This window comes from Heloderma suspectum, chromosome 1 (assembly GCF_057233095.1).
Source record: "Heloderma suspectum isolate Gila_16-S chromosome 1, 16-S_ref, whole genome shotgun sequence".
Taxonomy (NCBI): Eukaryota; Metazoa; Chordata; class Lepidosauria; order Squamata; family Helodermatidae; genus Heloderma; species Heloderma suspectum.
The window spans coordinates 213,514,805-213,536,514 of record NC_139458.1 but is presented as its reverse complement, the minus strand read 5'-3'; the positions used below and the strand labels follow the sequence as shown (position 1 = coordinate 213,536,514).

At 39.1% G+C, this 21,710-nt stretch overlaps 1 protein-coding gene across 3 annotated transcripts in view; it reads right to left on the bottom strand.

The window, feature by feature from the left end:
* Window positions 1-1,752: 1,752 nt before the first annotated feature.
* Window positions 1,753-21,710, bottom strand: part of ADAM23 (ADAM metallopeptidase domain 23) — a 161,057-nt gene continuing 141,099 nt past the window's right edge. For 2 of the 3 annotated variants that reach the window (XM_084818610.1, XM_084818618.1), the window contains exon 25: window positions 1,860-5,590. In XM_084818610.1, coding sequence (XP_084674736.1) covers window positions 5,337-5,590 — 254 coding nt within the window. In that variant the 3' untranslated portion in view covers window positions 1,860-5,336. Of the gene's footprint in view, window positions 5,591-19,875; window positions 19,967-21,710 lie in introns of all 3 variants that reach the window. The other variant, XM_084818623.1, reaches the window with a different exon arrangement.

Sequence of the window (21,710 nt, the reverse complement as noted above, 5' to 3'; positions counted from 1 at the left end):
CCTGTCACATCAGTTTCTACATAGAAATATGTGGCCACATTTCATATTTAGGCCATGGTAAAATAAGAACGGAACACGATAAGCCCATTACTCAGGAATCTTTTATGCCACAATGTTTCTAGGCTTCAGTCATGTTTTAATATTGAAACATAACAACTTCAGGGTTGAACTATGTGCCAATTGGTGCCAAGCAACCAGATCCAGCAAGGGCAATTTCTGCATAAAAGGTATACTGCTTGTGCAGATATCCTTCTGTTTTACGAATTGCATATGCACAAGGATGCTGTACATGGGATTCCTGCACACAATGACTTGCTGCAACCAGCACTTGAGATTGCACATGTTCTTCCCTAGAACACATCTATTAGATATTGTTGGAAGCAGTCACGACAGTCATCATTTGGTTTGCCTGGTATGTTTTTGTACCAACAGCTTCCGCAGACTTTGGTAAGGGTTTTGTGACAGTGGCTCCCAGAGTTTTGCTGAAGGTACCTCCCACTAGAATTTTATATTTGCTACATGCCCTCCTACAAGTTCCAACAGCGAATGTCCCTTAGTTTGCAATCTTAAGCACATTAGAAGTAAGCCTTGTTAAAATCAATTTGCAATTCCAAGAGAATGTGTTTAGGGTACCTTTCAGACTGTGTTGCTCCTTCCCCTCACTCACTCTCTCACACACACAGAGCAAGAGAGCACACTCTCATCTTGGCAACTCACACAGCAGACTCACACAAACCATTAGAATATATTTTCTGGATTAATCAAAAGGTAAGAGGTTCAAAAAGCAAGTGGGTTATACAAAAAATACTGCATAAGGCAATAAATCAGGCATGCCAATCATATATGTTAATTGCTGTGAAAGTGTAGAGTCAATGGCTTGTGACAGTGCAGCTACAGTGGCATCCAGAGGCAAGCATGGAATGTCTTTCCTGATGCAATGCAATCAGTCATAACAACATAGCTGGTTCCATAGTAATTATTAGGCTTTTTCGCTCCAATCAAGGGAGGCTCGTTCCTATTCCACCACCACCATCATCCCTCTCCACCCATTTATTTCACAGAAAGGCCCTGTACTGCTTTTGATAATGGTAGCTGCTACCAGTATTGTTAACTTAAGACTGCTGCATCAGTATAACATACTGAGCTGTGATGCTGAGTCAATAGCAGTCCTTGAATGCAATTATGTTGACTATGTTTCCGATCCATTAAATCAGACACTCAAACCATTAAGACTGCTTTTTTTTTTTTTTACCACTACAGGTTGACCTTCAGTAGTATTTTTGAATGGGATTTCTGTCTCTCAAACACACACATTTAGGCTGCAGTCCTGTAATACTTTCCTGGGAGTAAGTCCCATTGAACTAAGTGGAACTTTAGACATGTATAGGATTGTACTGCAAAACTCTGCTAATGACTTGCCAAACACCATGTGTTTTTAGACATGTAAATATGCTCCAGACTTTATAAAAATGAAGATGGAACTGATCCACAGGAGAAATAAAGTGATCCATCTTTTCTGCAGTGTGTGAAATAACGCTTTCACACACTGCCAGGTATGTGGAGCTGCATTGACATATTTGATCTGTCATATTTGATTTTTGACTAGACACATGTAAACTTATCAAACACTGCAGTTTTACTAATCAGAGAGACCTATGATCTCTCTAATCATCTCTATAATCTATAATCTATAATCCTATGAGTGAATATAAATCCTGCTTTGATTAAGGGTTGTCTCCAGTTGTTCTGATAAATTTTAACCAACTTTATTGTTTACTGCAACACTGACTGAATGTGGAACATAGGAACTGAATTAATGACAGCATAAGAAAAGATAAATATAGAAGTTGCAACTTTCCATGTTCATGAAGTCTTTAATACTCATTTACTAAGATGCAGAACAATGACAACTGAATTTCCATTCAACAGCAGCCAACAAGATATGAATGAGTATTAACTTCAAACAAAAACAAGTTTATGTTATATTGTGCACTTTAAAAAATAATTACAAACGATTTTAAAGGAAGATTAATAGTGAAAGTGACAATGAATATAAAATGACTGATAGCTTTTTAGATCAAAAATAAATTCAAGTATTATTTTGTTCCTCAGACATTTGTCTTTGAATTTTAAGTTTGTGCAATACCTATCATTGCATAGTAAAGAAAATGTTGTAAAACTCCAGTTCTATGTAATTTATTTTAACATGCACCTAGAATATATTTTTTGTTAATCTGCGTAGTGGAGCCTTCCCTTTAGTAGAGAATTTGCTCAGTTCAGTGGGATCATGCAGCATATCAACATAAGCTATATAAAATTTCCATACATTTGCCTGTCAAGATGAATCTTTAACGGAACAAAAGTATAATGGATAAAATGGAAAGTTAACATTTATTCTGTAATTCTAACACTTAAAAATGACACTGATTGTGATAAAAAATTAAGCAGTGTATGTTCTCTACAAAATGTGGTAAATGAAGGCTTAAAAAATAAGTATCTACCCTAACAAGTTGATTACTTAACTCTAGTATCACATAAAACATTATAATCCACTTCTGTGAGCTATGTGGTTGCGTGGTCATTTACATTCTATACATAAAAGTTTGTGTACTTTAAACACACATAAACATAACAGAATAGCAGAGGAGAAATTTAGACAAGAAATATTTCTTATGAAACTGCTAGTGTAACAAAAAGTTACACCAACTCTTACCATATGTACATAATTGGGGACCAGTGTGGTCTGATTAAAAACATCACATCGCACATTCACAATGTTTAGTGAATTACTTCAAGATTTTTTTTAATACAACAATCTGATTTTTGTAACCATATTGAATGGCATTGTCTACTGTGGTTACCACATCGCTCCCAGAACACAACCAAAAAGGAGACCATAGCACCTATTTAGATATCATGATTCCAAATATACTCAAAAGCAAAGTGGCATTAAGCAAAATAGTTCTACTGGGCAATATCACATTGCAAGTGAGAGAATCTGCAAAGGAGCACATCAAGCACATACATTTTACTTTTGGAGACTTGGATCCAATTTTGGATTCAGGTCAAGAAGGAAAGGAAAATACATTGCCTGCGAGATGTTGCAAAATCAGGACTGCCTTCGTTATAATATGTTGAACACTAAATATGTAGTCCAGTAACACAGATTTCCCATTGCAACTTTTACTCATAATAGAGTAGCAACTTTTAATAAATTATGGTGATTATGTGAAAACAGCCATCAGCTAAACAGCTGTGTCATGCCCTCAAAATGTTATAGGATTACAGTCATGGGAATGACTACTGTGAATGGCTACTGAATATACTACTGATAATACAGCATGAAGAAAGGTATCTCAAATAATTGATATTTTTAATAACTTCTACAGCCAAATCTAAAAACAGATCCAACTTTTTAAAAGTATAATGGCTGACTTTATTTTTAAGCTAGTTCTGAATTATGCAGTGGAAAATAATCTTAAAATAATGCAATATTTACATCAATATACATTGAAAGTAATTTCTATAGCATCAGCTGAATCATACTAGTATACACCAAAATATTTGTGACCAGATCAAAAGCTTTTAATTATGTGGCTCTTTGGTGTACAAACCAAAAGTCAACTGTAATGAAAAAGTAGCCTTCCACTGACATGAATAAACACTAGACCAAGCATTTGGAGCTTTCACTGTGACTGTACTTTCTGTTTTTATGTATCTGATGCAATAGGAATTATAACAAAAGGATTACAAGATGCTTACTATCTTGAAAACTGGTTTAATGCAGAATGACCAATCACTGACAATATTTCCCACCCAGCATGGAAAACCTGCGAGTGTGATTGCAGCAGCACCACAGTGGGATGTTGATTTGGGCATCAGCGTAAAGCTAATACCAGCTATCAGGAGTGAACCCATACAGACATGTTTTATTCACAATACAACTTGCTCTGGTATGCTAATGGGAATTACTATGGCTGCTCCTTGCATTTACATCAGACTGATGTAAATGACTATACTGCAGTGCTCAGTTGCTTGAGAAGGAAAAAGGAAAGAGAATGAATGTATAATTAAATCCACTTCCATGCTTAAGCATAAAGAAATGCTATCTGAACATATCAATGCCAATTTTTGTTCTTATGTTGTCAGACACAACTGAGCCATGACAGTAACCACAAGTAGTCTAGGAAGTAACATTCAAGGCTGTGCTTTAAAAGATACATACTACACAAATAAACTCAGAGAGACATGGATATTTGGATCATTTTTACAAGCTTGTCAGAAACAGAAAAGTGGACTTGGAATGAGGCGGTGTTGGGGACTATAAAACAATACATGGGAAAGCCTTAACCTATTAAAAGCTCTCAGTATTTTATGGATATGTAAGGCTTCTTTAGGCTTCTTTTCCTTTCATACAATGTGAGATAGAGAAAGGAAAATGGATGGTAAAATTAAAAAGTTATAAGCTTGGCACTTCTGTGATTAATTTGAGAGGGTGTCAACTTCTTACAATATATACAAAATATCTTCATGACAGCAAATAATGCATTTGGAAAGAGAAAATCTCATTGCATACCTATGCATTTACACATATTAATAGGTTTGGGGGGGTTGGTTTCAAGCATACAAATTTTAAAAGCACGCCTGTTTTCTGCTGGAACTCAGTGTCTGCATGCAATATGCCTTTTTAGAGCAAGCCTAGAACCCCCACTATATAACATGCTAAAATAAAATAAAGAACCTTAAAGAGGAGACATTTTTAAAGAAGGGTTACAACCCAAGGAGATAAAACTACATACAGAGCAAAACCTTTAACAAAATGTGTTAGATCAGAAAGTGCTGTGACAAAATATGAGTAATGACAAAAATATCTTATTTTCATATTTAAAACTATACATCATGGTAGGACTGGCCATACCCCAAAGAGGTTTGCCCCCAAATCAAAAAAGAATAAGGAATATGGAAGGGAGTTTTAGAGCTTGGAGAGCAGTGTGTGTTGCACGGGCGAAACATGATTGTATAAGAACCCAGAATCAGTTTTTCTGTGTTTTGCTTTGTTTTCTTGGTATGCAGATTTTGCTTGGGGTCAGCTTGCTAGCTCATTTGCTGAATATATGCCATGCAGTTTACCATTTCAAAAGATAGCTTATCATGCCACTGGAGTCTGTCATTAATATTAAAAGGTCATGCGAACTCAAGTTATCAATTAAGAAACTCTTTGCCTATTTTAATATTTTGAAACAGTTATTGCACTTGGTTTGTTTGCTCCATTCTTTGTTTTTAAAAAAGTTAGGCCAAAATAGTTCATTGATAACATTTGGCTTGTCTCTAACACCCTAAAAAAAGAGAAATGAGCGGAGGGAGTTCTTGAACTTGAATCTCCAAAAAGGACAGTTTTCCTTCAGCCCTTTCATAAATATCTCAGCTTGCAGTTTGTAGTAAATAATTTTCTTCTGCAGTGATGTATTTTCTGTACAGCTACTACAAAAAGCCACCATATTCAGAAATCCAGTAATGCACAGAAAAGTTCTTCCAATGAGTTCCTTAGATACCTTGTTGATTTGGATCGTATCTTCTCTTTTTGACATTTCTTCCAGTTAAAGAAGAGACAAAATAGCGAGATGGGGAAACAAGAAAATACATTAGTTAGGCATAATTGAAAACAAAGTAATGTTATTATCATCACACTATAGTAAGGGCTCACACTATGACACTCAAAATGTAAACTTGAAATAAACCAATTAATACTTTCATATCAAGAGGGTCTTAAAACTCAGATCTGATATCAATTCTTAATGGATCTACAGAGTATGAAACTGCTTGCATTAAGTCTACCTCCCCTTTGGTGTAATATCAATGATATTTCATACAGAATATTTTTGCGGCCATACCCAACCAGTTGCTATTCTGACTGGTTACAATCAAGCCAAAATCATTTTATTTCAATATAAAACAATGTGTGCCCTTTGTGTCAGCCTTTACTACAATATGGAACAGAGTACTTTCAATCTCCGTATAGCAGTTGCTGAGAAACTGCTCTTGAAGAAGAATGGACACCAGCATGTGTTAGTTGCGCCATTGCAATTTTGCTGCTGTCATTAGCAAACAAGAAGCTTTTTGTATAAACGTCCATTCTCCTGTCATATCAATATCCTATATAAATAAACAGCAAGACATTACAAGGCAACACAAAAACTGGATGCAACCTCCCCATAATCTGGCTTTATGTGTGGCATCAAGCAAGGGGTTCATGCATTTAGTCTTAACCCTGGGCATGTGCACCGCTACCGTCACCAAATTATCATGCAGTAAAACATAGAACAGGATTTCACAGATTCCCTAACGTTATGGAACATAACATTTTTGGTCTTCTCTACTGCATGCTCCTGCAACTGCTGCTGCAGTGAATAGAATTTTTTTAAAAGAATACTTTTCTTGTAAATCTGGTAAGTTGTGAATGATTGCAAAAAGACAATATTTTCAGCGTTTACTTGTGTGCCACATAACTAACTTAAACATGCACTTTATGGATCAGTGTTTTGAGAACTGTATTGTAACAACCATTTTCATGGCCTTTTGTACATGAAATATACTTTTAAATATGTATCATGGACTACATTGACAGAATTATTCCAGTATAACACAGTCATCTCACTAATGCTTATGCAGTAATGGTAGATGTAAAATCTCTATCCCAGTGGGATCAAGTTTTCCTTTTTTTTTTTAAACCTCAGAACACCAACATAAATTGCTAGAATGACAATAATTATCAACAATTGCTGCTGTTGTGAATAGGTCACTGCTCTCAGCTTGTACACATTTAGACTCTGCAGATCTGCTATTTTCTCTCTCTGTACTCATGTACTCATGAGTATTTTTCTCTCTCTGTACTCATGTTATCCTCAGTCATATATTCATGTACTCATGAATATATGACTGAGGATAACAACTCATGGACCTTGTCTACAAAAGCATAAGCTACAATGAATCTGTTAGTCTTTAAAGTTATTGTTTTTGTTAAAACATGACTGGAATTCAATTTTATTAACAGAGATCTAGATTTGAACAAAACGTCTTTGCTATGTTTTCATACCACGCAATGCTTTTCATGATGCACCGAGAGCTTGAAATCAATGCCATAGCCTATTTTTAAAAATATATATAATGCATTTCAAATTGAAATTCTATTGTTTTTGAATTATGCAATTAACCTCACATTGCAAATACAGTAAGATAAAGTAGCTCAACACCAACAGAACAGTAGTCCGGAGAAGTAATGGACAAGACATGTGCTTTGGCTCACATAATACAAAATATATTTGACCATCTCAACAAATGTAAAGGTCACCCATATCATGACTTTCTTTTCTGTCCCCAAGATAGTTTTATGGTAGAAGCACCACCACTGTGCAGTTAGAATTTTTTATGTGAAGATCAGTCCATTATAGAGGTGACCATCTTTAACTTGCTGATTCTACACAGTTAGAAACAGCCCATTGACAAAACACCAGACTATGCTGCTATTCTTTGTTGTTGTTGTTCAGTCATTAAGTTGTGTCCGACTCTTCGTGACCCCATGGACCATAGCACGCTAGGCCTTCCTGTTCTCCGCTCTCTCCCGGAGTGTGCTCAAGTTCATATTCATTGCATCGGTGATGCTATCTAGCCATCTCATCCTCTGCTGTCTACTTCTCCTTACTTTATGTTTTAAACAGCTTTCATGTTTAGATATTAATACTTATAGGGCAAGCCTAGGCATGTCTACTCGGAAGTAAGTCTTATTTGTTTCAAAGGGGCTTCCTCCCAAGTAAGTGCACAGGATTGCAGCCTAAACCAACTACTAGCTTGGTAATAAAGTTGAACCATATGTTTTCCTCTACGAAATAATAACAAAAAGGATAGAATATTAACACAAGGTTACTTCTTTAGGCTTCATGTCACTTTCTAAGCAATTATTCCTGGCTCCTTCCTAAAGAAAGCCAAGTATAAGTTATCTTATTTGGTCTCCTTCTAAACAATTTACAACAGGTCTTGTACAAAATGAAACGGGTTGGAGAATATGAAGGATAATCTCTGATCCCCACTTCCAAAATACTGGATCCTTTAATTTCTGCATGAAGGGAACAGGATTGGGCAGTGCCATTAATAAGTTCTATCCTAACATTAGACAACAGTACTTGCTGTGCACATTAGGAGAGAGATGTACTACATGCCTCACACCTGCAAAAATATAAAATAGAGCTTGTGATCCTCCTTTGTTTGAAATTGTGTTACTTATTTATATGATGAGAGATCACTGTAAGCACAAAGTGACTTGAAATACTGAGCATATGACTGAGGCTTTCATACACTTTTTAAATCACCTTGATGTTCTACGGATGTAAATTTGGCTCTCTTAAACCTATCATACTTTTCAGTAATTGACATTTTATTAAAACTATGAGAAGGATCTTAATGGTGAGTAATCTACTGAGATGTTCATGCCTAGTTAGAGAAACTTTCATTTTGCTGCAAGGACCTTATAAGAACCACCACTTTAGAGTGTGGCTCCAAAGGACCAGTTTGCTATCACTAGCTGCACAGTAGCTGCACAAATCTGGCATTATGAGAACAAGCATGCAGGAGCTTTCGTCTTATGCACTTCCTCCTCCCTATACTCTATATAAGAGGAGTTTGATGCTTCTATTCCTAGTCTGCAGAAAACTAAGTTTTCTTCTGAATTCAGCAAACCATGCTTTGAGCAAAACATAGTTTGTCTGAAAATAAAGATTGGTTTCAAACTACAGTTTGATTCTGGTTTACAGGAAAAGTGTGGTTTGTTCAAGCCATTGTTGGCTAGGGTCAGGCAAAATAGCAAAGTATGATTTAATGCAAACTAGGAATGGAATCATCAAATTTCCTCCCCTTGTATAGGGGAAGAGGAGGACGAAGTGCATAACACCAAGGCCCCTGCTTGCTTATTCTCGTAATACCGAAGTCTGAATACAGCTCTCTGAGCAGCTGCTGAAAATAATGGACCTAATAACAACTGGCTTAATGAAGAAGAGACAGACTCATCCAGATGTATGGATTGGCATGGCAGAAGGCAATGGGATGGTAGTGTAGGAAGACTAAAGCAATTGACTGTGGAGGAACTTGTACAGAATGGATGGTAGGTTGGCGGGAAGATATTTTATGGCACAGTGGCATCCAGCTCATATCACAGCATACACTAGATCAGCCTTCCTTAACCTGGGTCCCTCCAGATGTTTTGGACTACAATTCCCAGAATTCCTGACCACTGGCCATTCTGGCTGGGACTGATAACAACTGAAGTCCAAAACATCTGGAGGGCATTAGGTTGGGGAAAGCTGCACTAGGTAGTGCTCCAACTGCCAGTTTCCATTCAATTTGTACATGAAAACTTTCTTTTATTGGTCAACTAGTACAAAATGGACAGATTCAAAAGGAATGAAATGGAAAGGGAACATTAAAACTGTGCATTTTGAAAGTATAGTCAAGAAGCAGGATTTAGAGAGTAACAACAACCATAGTAGGGTGACATCATTACCAACAGGAAGGAAAAGGGAGTTCAGCAAGGGCATTCTGAATTATCTCAACAGAGAAGATGGTAAAGAATCGGTTACATTCTAGATGAAAGAGGACATCTTGGGTACTCTCCCTTTGGTATAGGGAAATATTTTTTTTCAGTAGAAAGTACACAAAGAAAAAGGTTGATATTGAACAGAAGAATGGGAAAGAGAAAAATATGGGTAGAAAGATTAGAAGAGCTATGTTCTTCGGCACTCTAAAACATCAGAAGAACTGTTCAGTCTTAACACTGGCCTGTTCATTAAATCAAGGGTTTGGGGACTTAGGCCTAAATCTAATGTGCTGTCAGTGGAAGAAACTGCTGTGCTAGAGGAGCTATGCTGCCTTTTCCCGTCACACAAGCATTAGCAGACCACTTTGTAAACCTATTAGCAGACTACTTTGTATGGTAATAGTTGTGCAACCAATAGTGGAAGTGGAACTTTAGCTGGATCCTCCCCTTGTGCGTAGTTCAGAACCTTGTTTCTGCTAGCGCTGAGGTGGGGAACCTCAGGCCCAGGGGCCAAATCTAGCCCTCCTGGGGACCAATCTGGCCCTCTGGGGTTTCCCAGATGGCTATGCCCCTTCCCCCCCCCAAACCACTGATTGTTGGGTGGCTTCTGGCTTTTGTGCAGTTTTTCCCCATTCTAAAAGGTTGAAATGCCTCTCCTATAGCTTAGGCAGTAAGAGCTTTAAACCAAATATATTTTTGGCCCCACCCTTTTTGCCTCCCTCCCCCTTTACCTTCATAGGGGGTCACCACTGGGGGTGGCCTAAGACTTTCTCTGAAATGGAATTCAGCCTTCAGGCTGAAAGAGGTTCCCCACCCTTGTGCTAGCACAATGTCATGTGTGCCAGTGGAATTACACAATTAGATACAACCCTGGGAGTACCATGCTGCCTCCTTCCCTCCTCCTCCCACTGTCTATTCAAATACCCATTTTTCCTTCTCTGTTAATTATGGTGCAGCATTTCCTAGCTAGTGATAACTATAGCTAACGTGATGTAGACATAATGCTACACCACATTTGATGCTAACCAGGGAAGGGAGTGGGAAGGAGCAAGCAAGTGCGAAGAGGATCCTGCCAGATGGCTACCAGCATCAAGTAATGCTTTGGCCAATTGGCCAGTGCTGTATCTGAAATAGACTGTCCTTGCTGTTATTCATGAGATGCTACAATACATTTGGATGGAAAAAGCTTGTGAGACATAAGGGAGAGGTTAAAAAGGGGATTTGTGAATCATCAAGTTTACTAAGTAGCAGAAGCTATTAGAAGTGACCATTTATAGATGAAGTATGGATGAGGTGGCCAGCTGGCAGCCCAAAGGCCAGGTCTGGCTCTGAGTCCTTAAATAATATCAAGTGCTCAAACCCGATTACCAAATATGAATCAAACTGTGGTAAGGCATGTGCCCATGATTTCACTCATAAAGGAAAAGTAAATGTTTTCAAGCTTCAAGAAAAAGATGCATTGCATTTCAATGTTACACTTCTTATTGAGATTGTGTATTGTGATTTGTATGTATGTATTTAGATTTTCTATGTTTATGCCTGCCTGTGCTCTATAACCATGAAGTCCTTACTGCTAAACATAGCCTCACTACTCATGAGGTGAACAGTGTGAGGCAAAATATCCTCACATACCCTGGACAATGGTCTGGAGAAAAAAGTGCCCTCCCCAAGAACAAAGGAATTGGCCATCTCTGCTATACAGAGCGGGGACAGGTTCTAGGTTCTTCACTGTGTATTACAGTGCAGAGATATAAAACCAACCCACTCATCCAAAGCAGAATCTACCACTAGAGGAAGAAGATTTTCTTCCACCTCAAGAGGGACTTTGCACAGAGTCTATTCCCTCCAACTACTAGGTAATACTCACAATTTGGCTTCAACTGACTTTTTTTACCCAGTGCACCACCTAAAAGTAGTTTTAGTTTTCAGAGAGTAGTTCTCTGGTTTTACTAATGCAAGGATTGTTGTGTTTCTCTGTACTTCTGCCCTATGCTGACTCAGGAACCTGTGTTCCACACATGTGAAGAGGCAGAGTTGAATTACAGCTGGCCTTTTTGCTTTCAGAAATGGAGATAAGCCATTGCTTCTCTGAGCCAGAAAGCATTGCTAGGTGTAATGTGATACCTGCAACATTTACCAGTGACTAATTCATTCTGTTTGCAAATCTCCATTTTGAGACTGGGGTTGGGGGGAATCTTCATGACAACAGAATGAGAAGTGCATTAGAGTATTATCCGAATTTTCATGGAATCGGCCTGGGTCCGTCAGGGACACACAAAGCAAGATAAGCCGAGTGTACCGTACTTTTAAAATCTGGTTTTTGAGGAGAACAAAGTTCCTGATAAGGCGTCCTTATACCAAGGTGGCCAAAAGAAAACTGAGGGGGAAGGCGGGAACCTGCTTGGACAGGCACAGTAGATGGTGCAGGAGGGTTCCCACCAAAGGTTTTTCCTCAGCTTTGGAAGTTTCCCAAGTGGCGCTCTGTGCAGGTGCACAGCCCATATGTGTGATGCACAGAGACCATGAAGAAGAACGGAATGTCATCAAAGTTGCAGGGGCTGCTCAACCAATGAGAGGCTTGTTTCCCGCCCTAGTCCAGGCTACCCACTGCTACTACATTATGAATGGAGAGCAACTAATTTTCCCCATGTGTGCAGATTTCCCTGACGAAACCCAAATCCCCAGTTCTCCAGTGCAGCGTCTGAAGGCTCTGGAGAGTTCCCCTCCACCCCACTTTCGCTGCATCCCAGCAATCTGAGGTGGAGTTATTGCTCCCACCCCATATTTCCTCATGCGTGCACTTTTGCCTATTGCTTCCAACCAACCCCCTTCCAACTGCCCCTTTCTCCCTCTCCCTGCTCACAATGAGAAGCTCTTGTAAACCTGAGAGATCGTACTGGAGAAGGGACTTTACATAACAACAGAGAAATGACTTGAAACTACAGAACATCAAAGAGCATCGGAGATGCTTTAGGACAAGTTACTAAAGTTAGCCTTTAACCCTTTCACTGCAGGGGAGTGAGATTTATTTCTTACTTCTGAGTAAACATGCACAGAAAGGGGGGTATATTAAAGATTAAAAGCAGGCTACAGTCAGGGCCAGAAATATTGGAGCAAGGATAACTGTTTTGGCAGTTGGCCTCTGCACACCACCACATTGAAGTTGAAAGGAAACACACCCAGATGGGAGCGAAGTCAGGACTTTCAGCTGTAATTCAAGGGATCTGACAAAAGTGGGGCACTAACCATTCAAGAAGTACAGCCAGTGGCATACACGCACACACCCATCATTGGTGGCTCATAAGTAATGGAACAAACCAACATCATTTCAAACTTAAGGATCACCTTTAATACCTGGATGAAAATCCTTTGCAGTCAATAACTGCCTGAAGTCTGAAACCCATGGACATGACCAAATGAGGACTTTCCTCCCTCGAGATGCTTTGCCAGGCCTTTACTGCAGCTACCTTCAGCTGCTGCTTGTTTGTGGGTCTTTCTGCCTTCAGTCTTGTCTTCAGTAAGTTAAAAGCATGCTCTATTGGGTTAAGATCAGGTGACTGACTTGGCCATTGAAGAACATCCCACTTCTTTGCCTTGAGAAACTCTTGGGTAGCTTTTGCTGTATGTTTTGGGTCATGATCCATCTGCAATATGAAGTGGCGTCCTATCAGTTTGGCAGCATTCGGCTGAATCTGAGCAGAAAGTATAGCCCTATACACTTCAGAATTCATCCTGCTGCTTTTATCAGCAGTCAGGTCATCAATAAACACCAGTGACCTGGTTCCACTGGCAGCCATGCATGCCCATGCCATAACACTGCCTCCACCATGTTTGAGAGATGATGTGGTATGCTTTGGATCATGAGCTCTTCCTTTCCTTCTCCATACTTTTCTCTTCCCATCACTCTGGTACAAGTTAATCTTGGTTTCATCAGTCCAAAAAATCTTATTCCAGAACTGGACAGGCTTTTTTAAGTGTTTGCTGGCAAAGGCTAATCTCGCTTTTCTGCTCTTGAGCGTTACCAGTGGTTTGCACCTTGTTGTGAAGCCTCTGTATTTACATTCATAAAGCCGTCTCTTGACTGTAGATGTTGACAATGACATGCCTACCTCCTCAAGAGCGTTCTTGACCTGGCTAGATGTTGTGAAAGGGTTCCTCTTCACCATGAGCAGAATTCTGCGGTCATCCACTTTAGTTGTCTTCCGTGGTCTTCCAGGCCTTTTGCTGTTGCTGAGCTTGCCAGTTAATTCCTTCTTTTTCAGGATGTTCCAAACTGTTGTGTTGGCCATTCCCACTGTTTTTGCTATCTCTCTGATGGGTTTATTGTGTTTCCTCAGCCTAATGATGGCCTCCTTCACTCACATGGACACCTCTTTGGACCTCATGTTGGGAGTTCCAGTGAACAGCTACCAAATGCAAATGTAACACTCAGAATCACCTTCAGGCCTTTTCTCTGCTTGATTGGTCATGGGGCACCCGGGAAACGGGCCACACCTGGCCATGCAGCTGCTTGTCAGCCATTCGTTCCATTATTTATGAGCCACCAACGACGCGGGTGTGTATGCCACTGGCTGTCCTTCCTGAATGGTTAGTGCCCCACTTTTGTCAAACCCTTTGAATTACAGCTGAAGGTCCTGACTTCGCTCCCATCTGGGTGTGTTTCCTTTCAACTTCAATGTGGTGGTGTACAGAGGCCAACTGCCAAAACAGTTATCCTTGTTTCGATATTTCTGGCCCTGACTGTACCTAAGGTGATTGAGTGTCCCCAGTACTGCAGTGATGTGAGGGGTCGCTGCTGCACTCCTGGGGATTTTCTCAATGAGAATGGGAAAAACTACTTTCACTGGGGAAACGAGAAGGACTGGGGCACCCCACCCCCTTGATCACATCACTGCCAGGTCACAAAGGCAAGCCCAGGATTTAATGCACGGAGGAGGGCATGGCACACTGCCAGGGAGCTGCTTTCAGTAAGAAAAAGTCAGAGTAAAAGGAGTTTCAGAAAATGAGGCTTTTCAAGAGGGACATGGCTGGTTGGCTGCAGATTGGTGATGATGTCATCTGTCGCAAAGGAACTTAAACTGCTCTAACTTCGCACTAAATTGCTCTTGAAGACAGCCCTTGGGTCTATCTATACTGCAGACCTCAAGGCTACAACATCTGGCCTGATTTTTGTACTTTTCTCTTTGTTCCCCCATCTTGTCGTATCACCTAGCCTGATGAATTCTGGAGCACTCTAAAGATTGCATACTTTTGTGGCATTTTGGTCGGTCCTAATAATGATATTGCCCAGGAATGAAGAGACAGAAATCTTGCAGCACTGCCAAACAGTCTTAGAAGAACACAGTGTTCAGCTGTTTTTTCACCCTAAATGGGGTCAGGATTGATCTGCTTAATTTCTCTCCTGCCTTCACATAAGCACTAAAGTAATTTAAAACACCTGCTTTACATCTGCCACCATACACTGCAAGAAAGACATTGCTGAAAAGAATAATATACATATTCCATCATGCACAGCATCAATACAATTCTTTCCAACAATCTATACTATATATCTTATATTTTAAAAAGTAAAAGGATTTGAAAAGTCACATATACATATTTCAATTTGCTTATGCACACTCACAACCTGGGTTGAAAATGGGAAAAAATCAGGTGGATTTCAACCAAATGTAGAGAGGACTTATACAATAGCACCAACATTATGTTATTCTCCATTATGGGACTGGTTCTGATGAAACACTTTGGACAATCATGAATGCAGTTATCAGTGAAGATCTGTCAAAATCAATATGCATATTACTTTTCTTGAGACATACCAGATCCCATAGAAATCTATCGTCTTCCTTGTCTAGAAACATTACATAGAAACTAGAAAGGTCATTTAAATGAAACCTTCCATCGGTTTGAAAATAGTTCAAAAAGTCATTGCACAAGCACCTGTTGTACTAAAGAGAATTTTAACTAAACATTATGATTTTAAAATCCAAACACTTTCACAACACGATGGTTTGGATCCAGATTGGTGTGAGCAGAAGGCTGCTTACACAATGAGGCTTTTCTGCCTCCCACTTCACCACTGCAATCCTCTGTACACTCTTGCCTCCACCTAATTTACACCAATTTCCCTTCCCTAACCCTCAGGAGCAGCTTTGCAGAGGGCACAGGGACTGCAGTGGGGATAAGGGGGATCGAAAGACCTATAGCATGAGTAGCCTTCTGCTCACATAAGCCTAGATGCAAGTCTAAGTAAAGCTTAAAAAACAAAAAAGGAATATTCTGGTGCCCAGCTGAAATATATAGCAGTTTCATTAAAAGTGCTACCAAGGAACTTTACACATTAGATACTTGAAGTCCCTCACTGTATTATTGTTTCATTAAAGTTAAACCATATTTGTAACCTAAATGTATATTTTTACTTTGTTTTATTTGGCCATAATATTACCCTGCTGTTTTGGACACGCCTCCGAAATTGAGTGCAACAAGCCTTTGAAATCTTTCAGACAGAAATACAGCCTTCGGTTTCGGTTGACTATCTTTTCTTTAATTCCTGCCAGACATCATAAACATTCTAGGCTCTCTGTTAAGCCCCATACACACTAAATAAAGCAGCAAACTATGAGAGGGCCTACCTGGGCTAGACCTCTTCCATACAGTGAAAACTTTTATTCAGTTTTACCCCAAAGAAACATGCACTTCAAGCTGTGAGCTAGGCGAGGCCATCATATTTGAGGTTCTGCTACAGAATAAAATACCTTTTTTAAAAAACAGAATTATTGGGATGTTTACTTTGAACGGTGATCCATATAGGGATACCAAATCATTTTATAACATATAATGTACATTAAAATGACACAAAGGATGCAAAGTGGAGCAGTTAGTATGCAACATAAGTCAGAGGGAAATGATTAAAATGGGTTGGATTCAGAGTTTGCTCCTGCCAGTGGGAACACTCCCGGAGTGGAGTTCCACCCAGAACGCTCCAACTGGTGGGAAGGGGGGAATTTTCACCAATTCTCCTACCCCTGCAGCCCCCATCACCATCTCCCACATTGTTCTGGAGGGTCCCCCAACCACCAGAGCAGATTTGGAGAGAGTATAAAGGGATGCAGAGGGAGAATCCACAAATATCTCCTCCCCTATCCTGCTAGATCAAAAGCTTTCTGCAGATGAAAGACAGCCTACTGTTCATGGAAGGCAAGGTTTGGATGCAAGCCAATGTGTGTGTGGACAATTTTAAAAGCACCAAAATAATGAAATATTGCCTTATTTATAAAGAAAGTTTTATTTTGTTTTTTGTTTGTTTTTAAAGCTGACTTTCATCCATGGCTCTAGACAAGCTTCATTTCAGCCATACTTAGGACAACACTGAAAAACATGCTAAAGTATTCTGAAATTAGGACATGAAGTTTCATTTCATGAAAATTTAAAAATAAAATCTGTATGGAGTTTTACTACTATGGGTTGGATTCAGGATTTGCCTTCCATTGATGGAAAGGCTCTGCTCAGGGAAGGCACTGCACCACTGCTCACCCCATTCCGCAGGGTCCCCCAGCTCTCTGTGCAGCATCTTCAGGAGGCTGGAAGGGCTGCTGTAGGGAGGAGGGGGTCAGGAAGTCTGCTTCCACCAGCCCAGATGCCATGAGCCTAAAGTTGAATCTGACCCATTTATTGATATGGCTACTATTTATTTCAATAGGAATATATGTGCGTGACATCCGAATTTGAACCACTTCTGTGTATTTCATTGATACTGGTTTTGTGTCAGTTTTCTATACACAACATACCAAGGAAATAATTTATCATTTATACTATGGAGTCTCAACACAAATACACAGACCTGGTTTGCACAATCAAAACAAGCCACAGTGGCTTAAATAAACCCCAGCATGGTGTTTTAATCCCCAGCATGTGTAATCCCCCTACAACAGTCCATAGGTTACCTGAGGGTTGTTGGCCCCTCCAACAAGCCATGCTGCCTGGGTACAGACAACACGCCAAGCTGTGCCTAGGCAGGTAATTAGGGAAATGGTGCCTCGCATGCACAGGCACACACTGAGAATTAAAACAAGCCACTGTGGCTTATTTAAGCACACACACATGTACCTGCTTCATTAAGAGGTAAAGAATGTCTCAAGGATCTGAACAGAAATAATTGGTCAATTGCAAAAATGAAATTCCAGTTTTAAGTGAGCTTTATATTTTCAGATGGTATATGAAGTCATAAGATCTGTATTTATTTTATAGTTCTGCATATAATAAGCAATATGCTAAATAGAATGCACAAACTATAATAGCTAAGTTTATTATTTATGGCAATTGATATAGAAACTTGAGGACATCAGAACATTTGTGAACAGTCTTTAATGATTCACAGATGGTTCAGAATGGATAACGGATGGCCGATTAATTTAATGGTGTTTCTCAGTAAAGCTAGTACCTCTGTCTGAAAGTTTTGAAGGACCTAAAAGGAAGAATGTCAATAAATCATAGCCATCAATGTAAAGATGCTAGTCAGTAACTGCTGACTATGCTGCTTTCATAGAGCCTTCCCCCAACCACAGTATGATCTATGCTATACAGAAGTAGCACTGATCACCAAGCGAGCAGGAAGGACAGAAGAAGGTAGAAAGGAGCACCTAAGCAAATCCAGGTGCTTCCTTTTTGCCTTCCCAGATGATCCTTGCAGGCAGAGTGATAGCAAAAAAAACCTGTTAGGAAGCGTGTCCATAGAGATGGAGAACATGCTTGCACTTGAGCAACTGGATACAGGGTGCCTAAACCTAGGGCTAATCCATATTCAGGAAAACTGTATTGGGGCAGCTGTTTTACTGGTAAGCTGCTTCTGTCACTGAGCCACTCCCATCAATCATATTTGCACTTGCATCTAGTGATGGAAATAATCTCAAGGACCAGCACATTAATAGAAAAGGAGCAGGAGAGGAGAGTGCCTAACTCTCTCCCCACCTGCCATTCTCTTCTCCAAATATGTCTTGGCCCTACAGCTTTACCCCTGCAAGGTTCCAAAAGCATATTTGCTAGGGCATTGAGATGGTGGAAGTTTAAGAAATGTTATTCATTGCCTGATAAATGTGTTGTTTGTTCATATAAAACATTTGCAATCAGAAAAAAGTATTTCTTCCATAAGTTCTTTTTCTCAAGAGAGTGTTCTTATGAGCCATCTTTGTTTATAAAACAAAGTTAACATTAAGATGCTCTGAGATGTTTTAATATATTGTAAGTAATTAGAGTTAAAGTTAAATATGATTTTCATATCAAAAAGTTTGCAAGAGTTTGAAAGACCTTAGAAAAAAAAAGGCTTCTGCCCTCTAAAGTTCCCTCTCCTGAAGTTGTTTTTTCATTTTCAAAAATGGTGTTAGGGCTCAGTTACCTGCATCTGTACATAACACACAGTCCTTTACAGCAGAACTAGCAATATGGAGATCATAAGGCTATTGCAAACACAGCAGCTGTTTTTCTTTCTCCACTCTTGTATTCCTCACCTCTGGTAAGACAAAATGTGTGACATGGCTTCACTGCATTGAAAGTTTCCCTGCCCCTGCAAGCAACAGCTAAGGTCATATCATGTGGTGTGTTATACTACAGTTCACTTGTGGGGGGAGGTATAGCAGTAGCCACACATTCCCCCTATTTTCTAGTTTTGCTCTAAATATTTCTTCACAGCCTGTGCCACTATACAATTGCTTCCGGGAATACAGGGAGCAGCCTGCTAGCAGGTCTGCATAGAGGTACCAATCGAATGAATTAACATCTCCACATGGGGGCTGTACATGTGGCTACTGCAATTCGCATGATCTTGCAAATTGCTTCAGCCATCTATATAGATCCCATGTCAAGGTGTCAGTTCATACGATTTGCATATGTATATTATTACATCCCAGTTCTAAGAAAAGGGTTCCTAGGTACCCAAGCTTGTTCAAATAGTTATGCTTTGTTTCAGAATTTACCTATATAATCCATAACACAGATTTACTATGTGTTTATAACAGCACTGCTATGAGCAGTTAGATGGTACTTGTCCCATTATAAATTAGCCTTTGGTCCATATTCACTTCAACTGTTAATCTTAATGTCCTAGGTTGTTTTTTTAATGACTTTGCACCCTAGTGACATCTTCGAGATTTTTTAAAGTACATTTTGGCCTTTCACTAAATATGAATTCATTTAAGAAATACATTACCAGAGATCTTGTAGCAGGAACTCAAAATTTAGTGATGTAAGCAGAAGAAAGATATGCCATAGCCACTGAAGAGAAGACATGCGGCATTGCTTACTTAAAGCCCCATCCTGTCCCCCCAAGGACAATAGCTGCTACCAGGATGGCACCAGCGATGGAACCTATTATAAGATTGGTGGCGCTAGGACCTGTGACAAAGGATTATGGGAAGAAAGACATAAGAACCAACCACTTAATTAATTCACATCAAGGGAAATGTAGTAAAGCAATTTAAAATAAATGTGCTATTAAATTACTTTAAACAAACGTTGTCAGAAGGGCCAAGTTTATTTAAAAAAAACATCTGAGGAGCAAAGAAAAGAAAAAATTATCTATCATGTTTTCATTTTGAAATTAATTCCTTACCAGAATATTTGCTGATAATGAAATTCCTGACTCCAATTCAAATTATCTAAACATATTTTTAATATTACATATACCTTACAGTTTTGCAACATTCAATTTTTTTTAAAGAAAGAAGCAGGGGGTATATTTTTCTGCTTTGATAGACAGTTAACTGACTGTTTTAAAATACTGAATATTAAATGGTATTTGGAATACTTTTAGAGAGGAAACAAGAAAAAAAATAGAAGCATACAGGGAGGAAGGGAAAGAGAAAGCAAACAAGAGCAACTAAAAATAGCTGGAGTTGAACAGGATCCACTTTTAGGACCCCATTCACACTCCAGGTGCACTCGGTGAGGAAATTTCACTGCTTATCAGAGTATCTTCTGTAAAGAATGTTGTATAATTATACTGTTTTCAATTCAATATCTGGTCGTAATATGAAAAAGCACCACCCTACTTTCTGTGCAATAGCTAACAGGAAAAATGATCTAAATATTGTTTAAGTCCATGTTTTACAGTACAATCCTATACATGTATACTCAGAAGCCCCACTACATGGGACTCATTCCCAAGTACGTGTTTGTATAGTATTGTAACCTAAGAGACTATGAGTGTTCGCTGCTGCTAAAAATCCACAATTAAAAAGTAGTATTTACATTTAAAGAAAATGTAAGGCTTGCAACACCAAGAGGCAGAATATTGCCATCTTTATTATTGGAGTACTGTTTGAAATTATTACAATTATTTGTAATTATGGAATGCTCTTTCCACCGAGGTCTGCTTACTGCTAACAGTCATCATTTCAGTGCCAGGTTAAGACTGTCTTCTACTCCCAGGTATTTGATGGCACATGATGGGACATTTAGGTCAGTTGTTTCTATCAGGTCCAGTATCTTATTGTAACTGTTTTAGCTGTTTAAATTGTTTTCAATTTTGTATGTTAGAGATTTTATATTGTTTTTATTAACTTGTATTGTGGTGTATATTTTTGTGAGGCACCCAGATTGCTTCAGCTATTGGGTGGTATAGAATGGAAATAAATGAAATGAAATAAATGAAATTTTGGTGCCAATACTTACTCACTTTTGTTCCAATCCTAATGCTCAGGTGCATGCACTTATCTCTAGATCCCCTCCCCGTCCTGACATACAGATGGTTAGCAGAGTAAAGTCTGGTTTGCTTATAACCTATTAAGGGAGAAAAAAAAGATCAAGGTGCCTGAAATCAGGCCTCCTTCAGTAGGTAACTGATGCTGTCAGAACAGCACTATCCATTTGCTTGTCTGTGCATATATAGTGTGGGAAGTACTATGTGTTCATTCCTGGATGCATTATTTCCCCCTACATATTACCCTTTTGCTCAAATGGCCATACTTGTGAGTAATCTATGCATAGAAACCTATAACTTCACATAAATAATCCTCACTACATTGGAGTGATTGCATCAATTAATTACATTGAGAGGTTTTAGATCAAAGCATTTTCCAGGTATTCTTCCTCAAGAACCTAATGTTTTAATTATTTGTATTCTTTTCTTAGTTCCTCT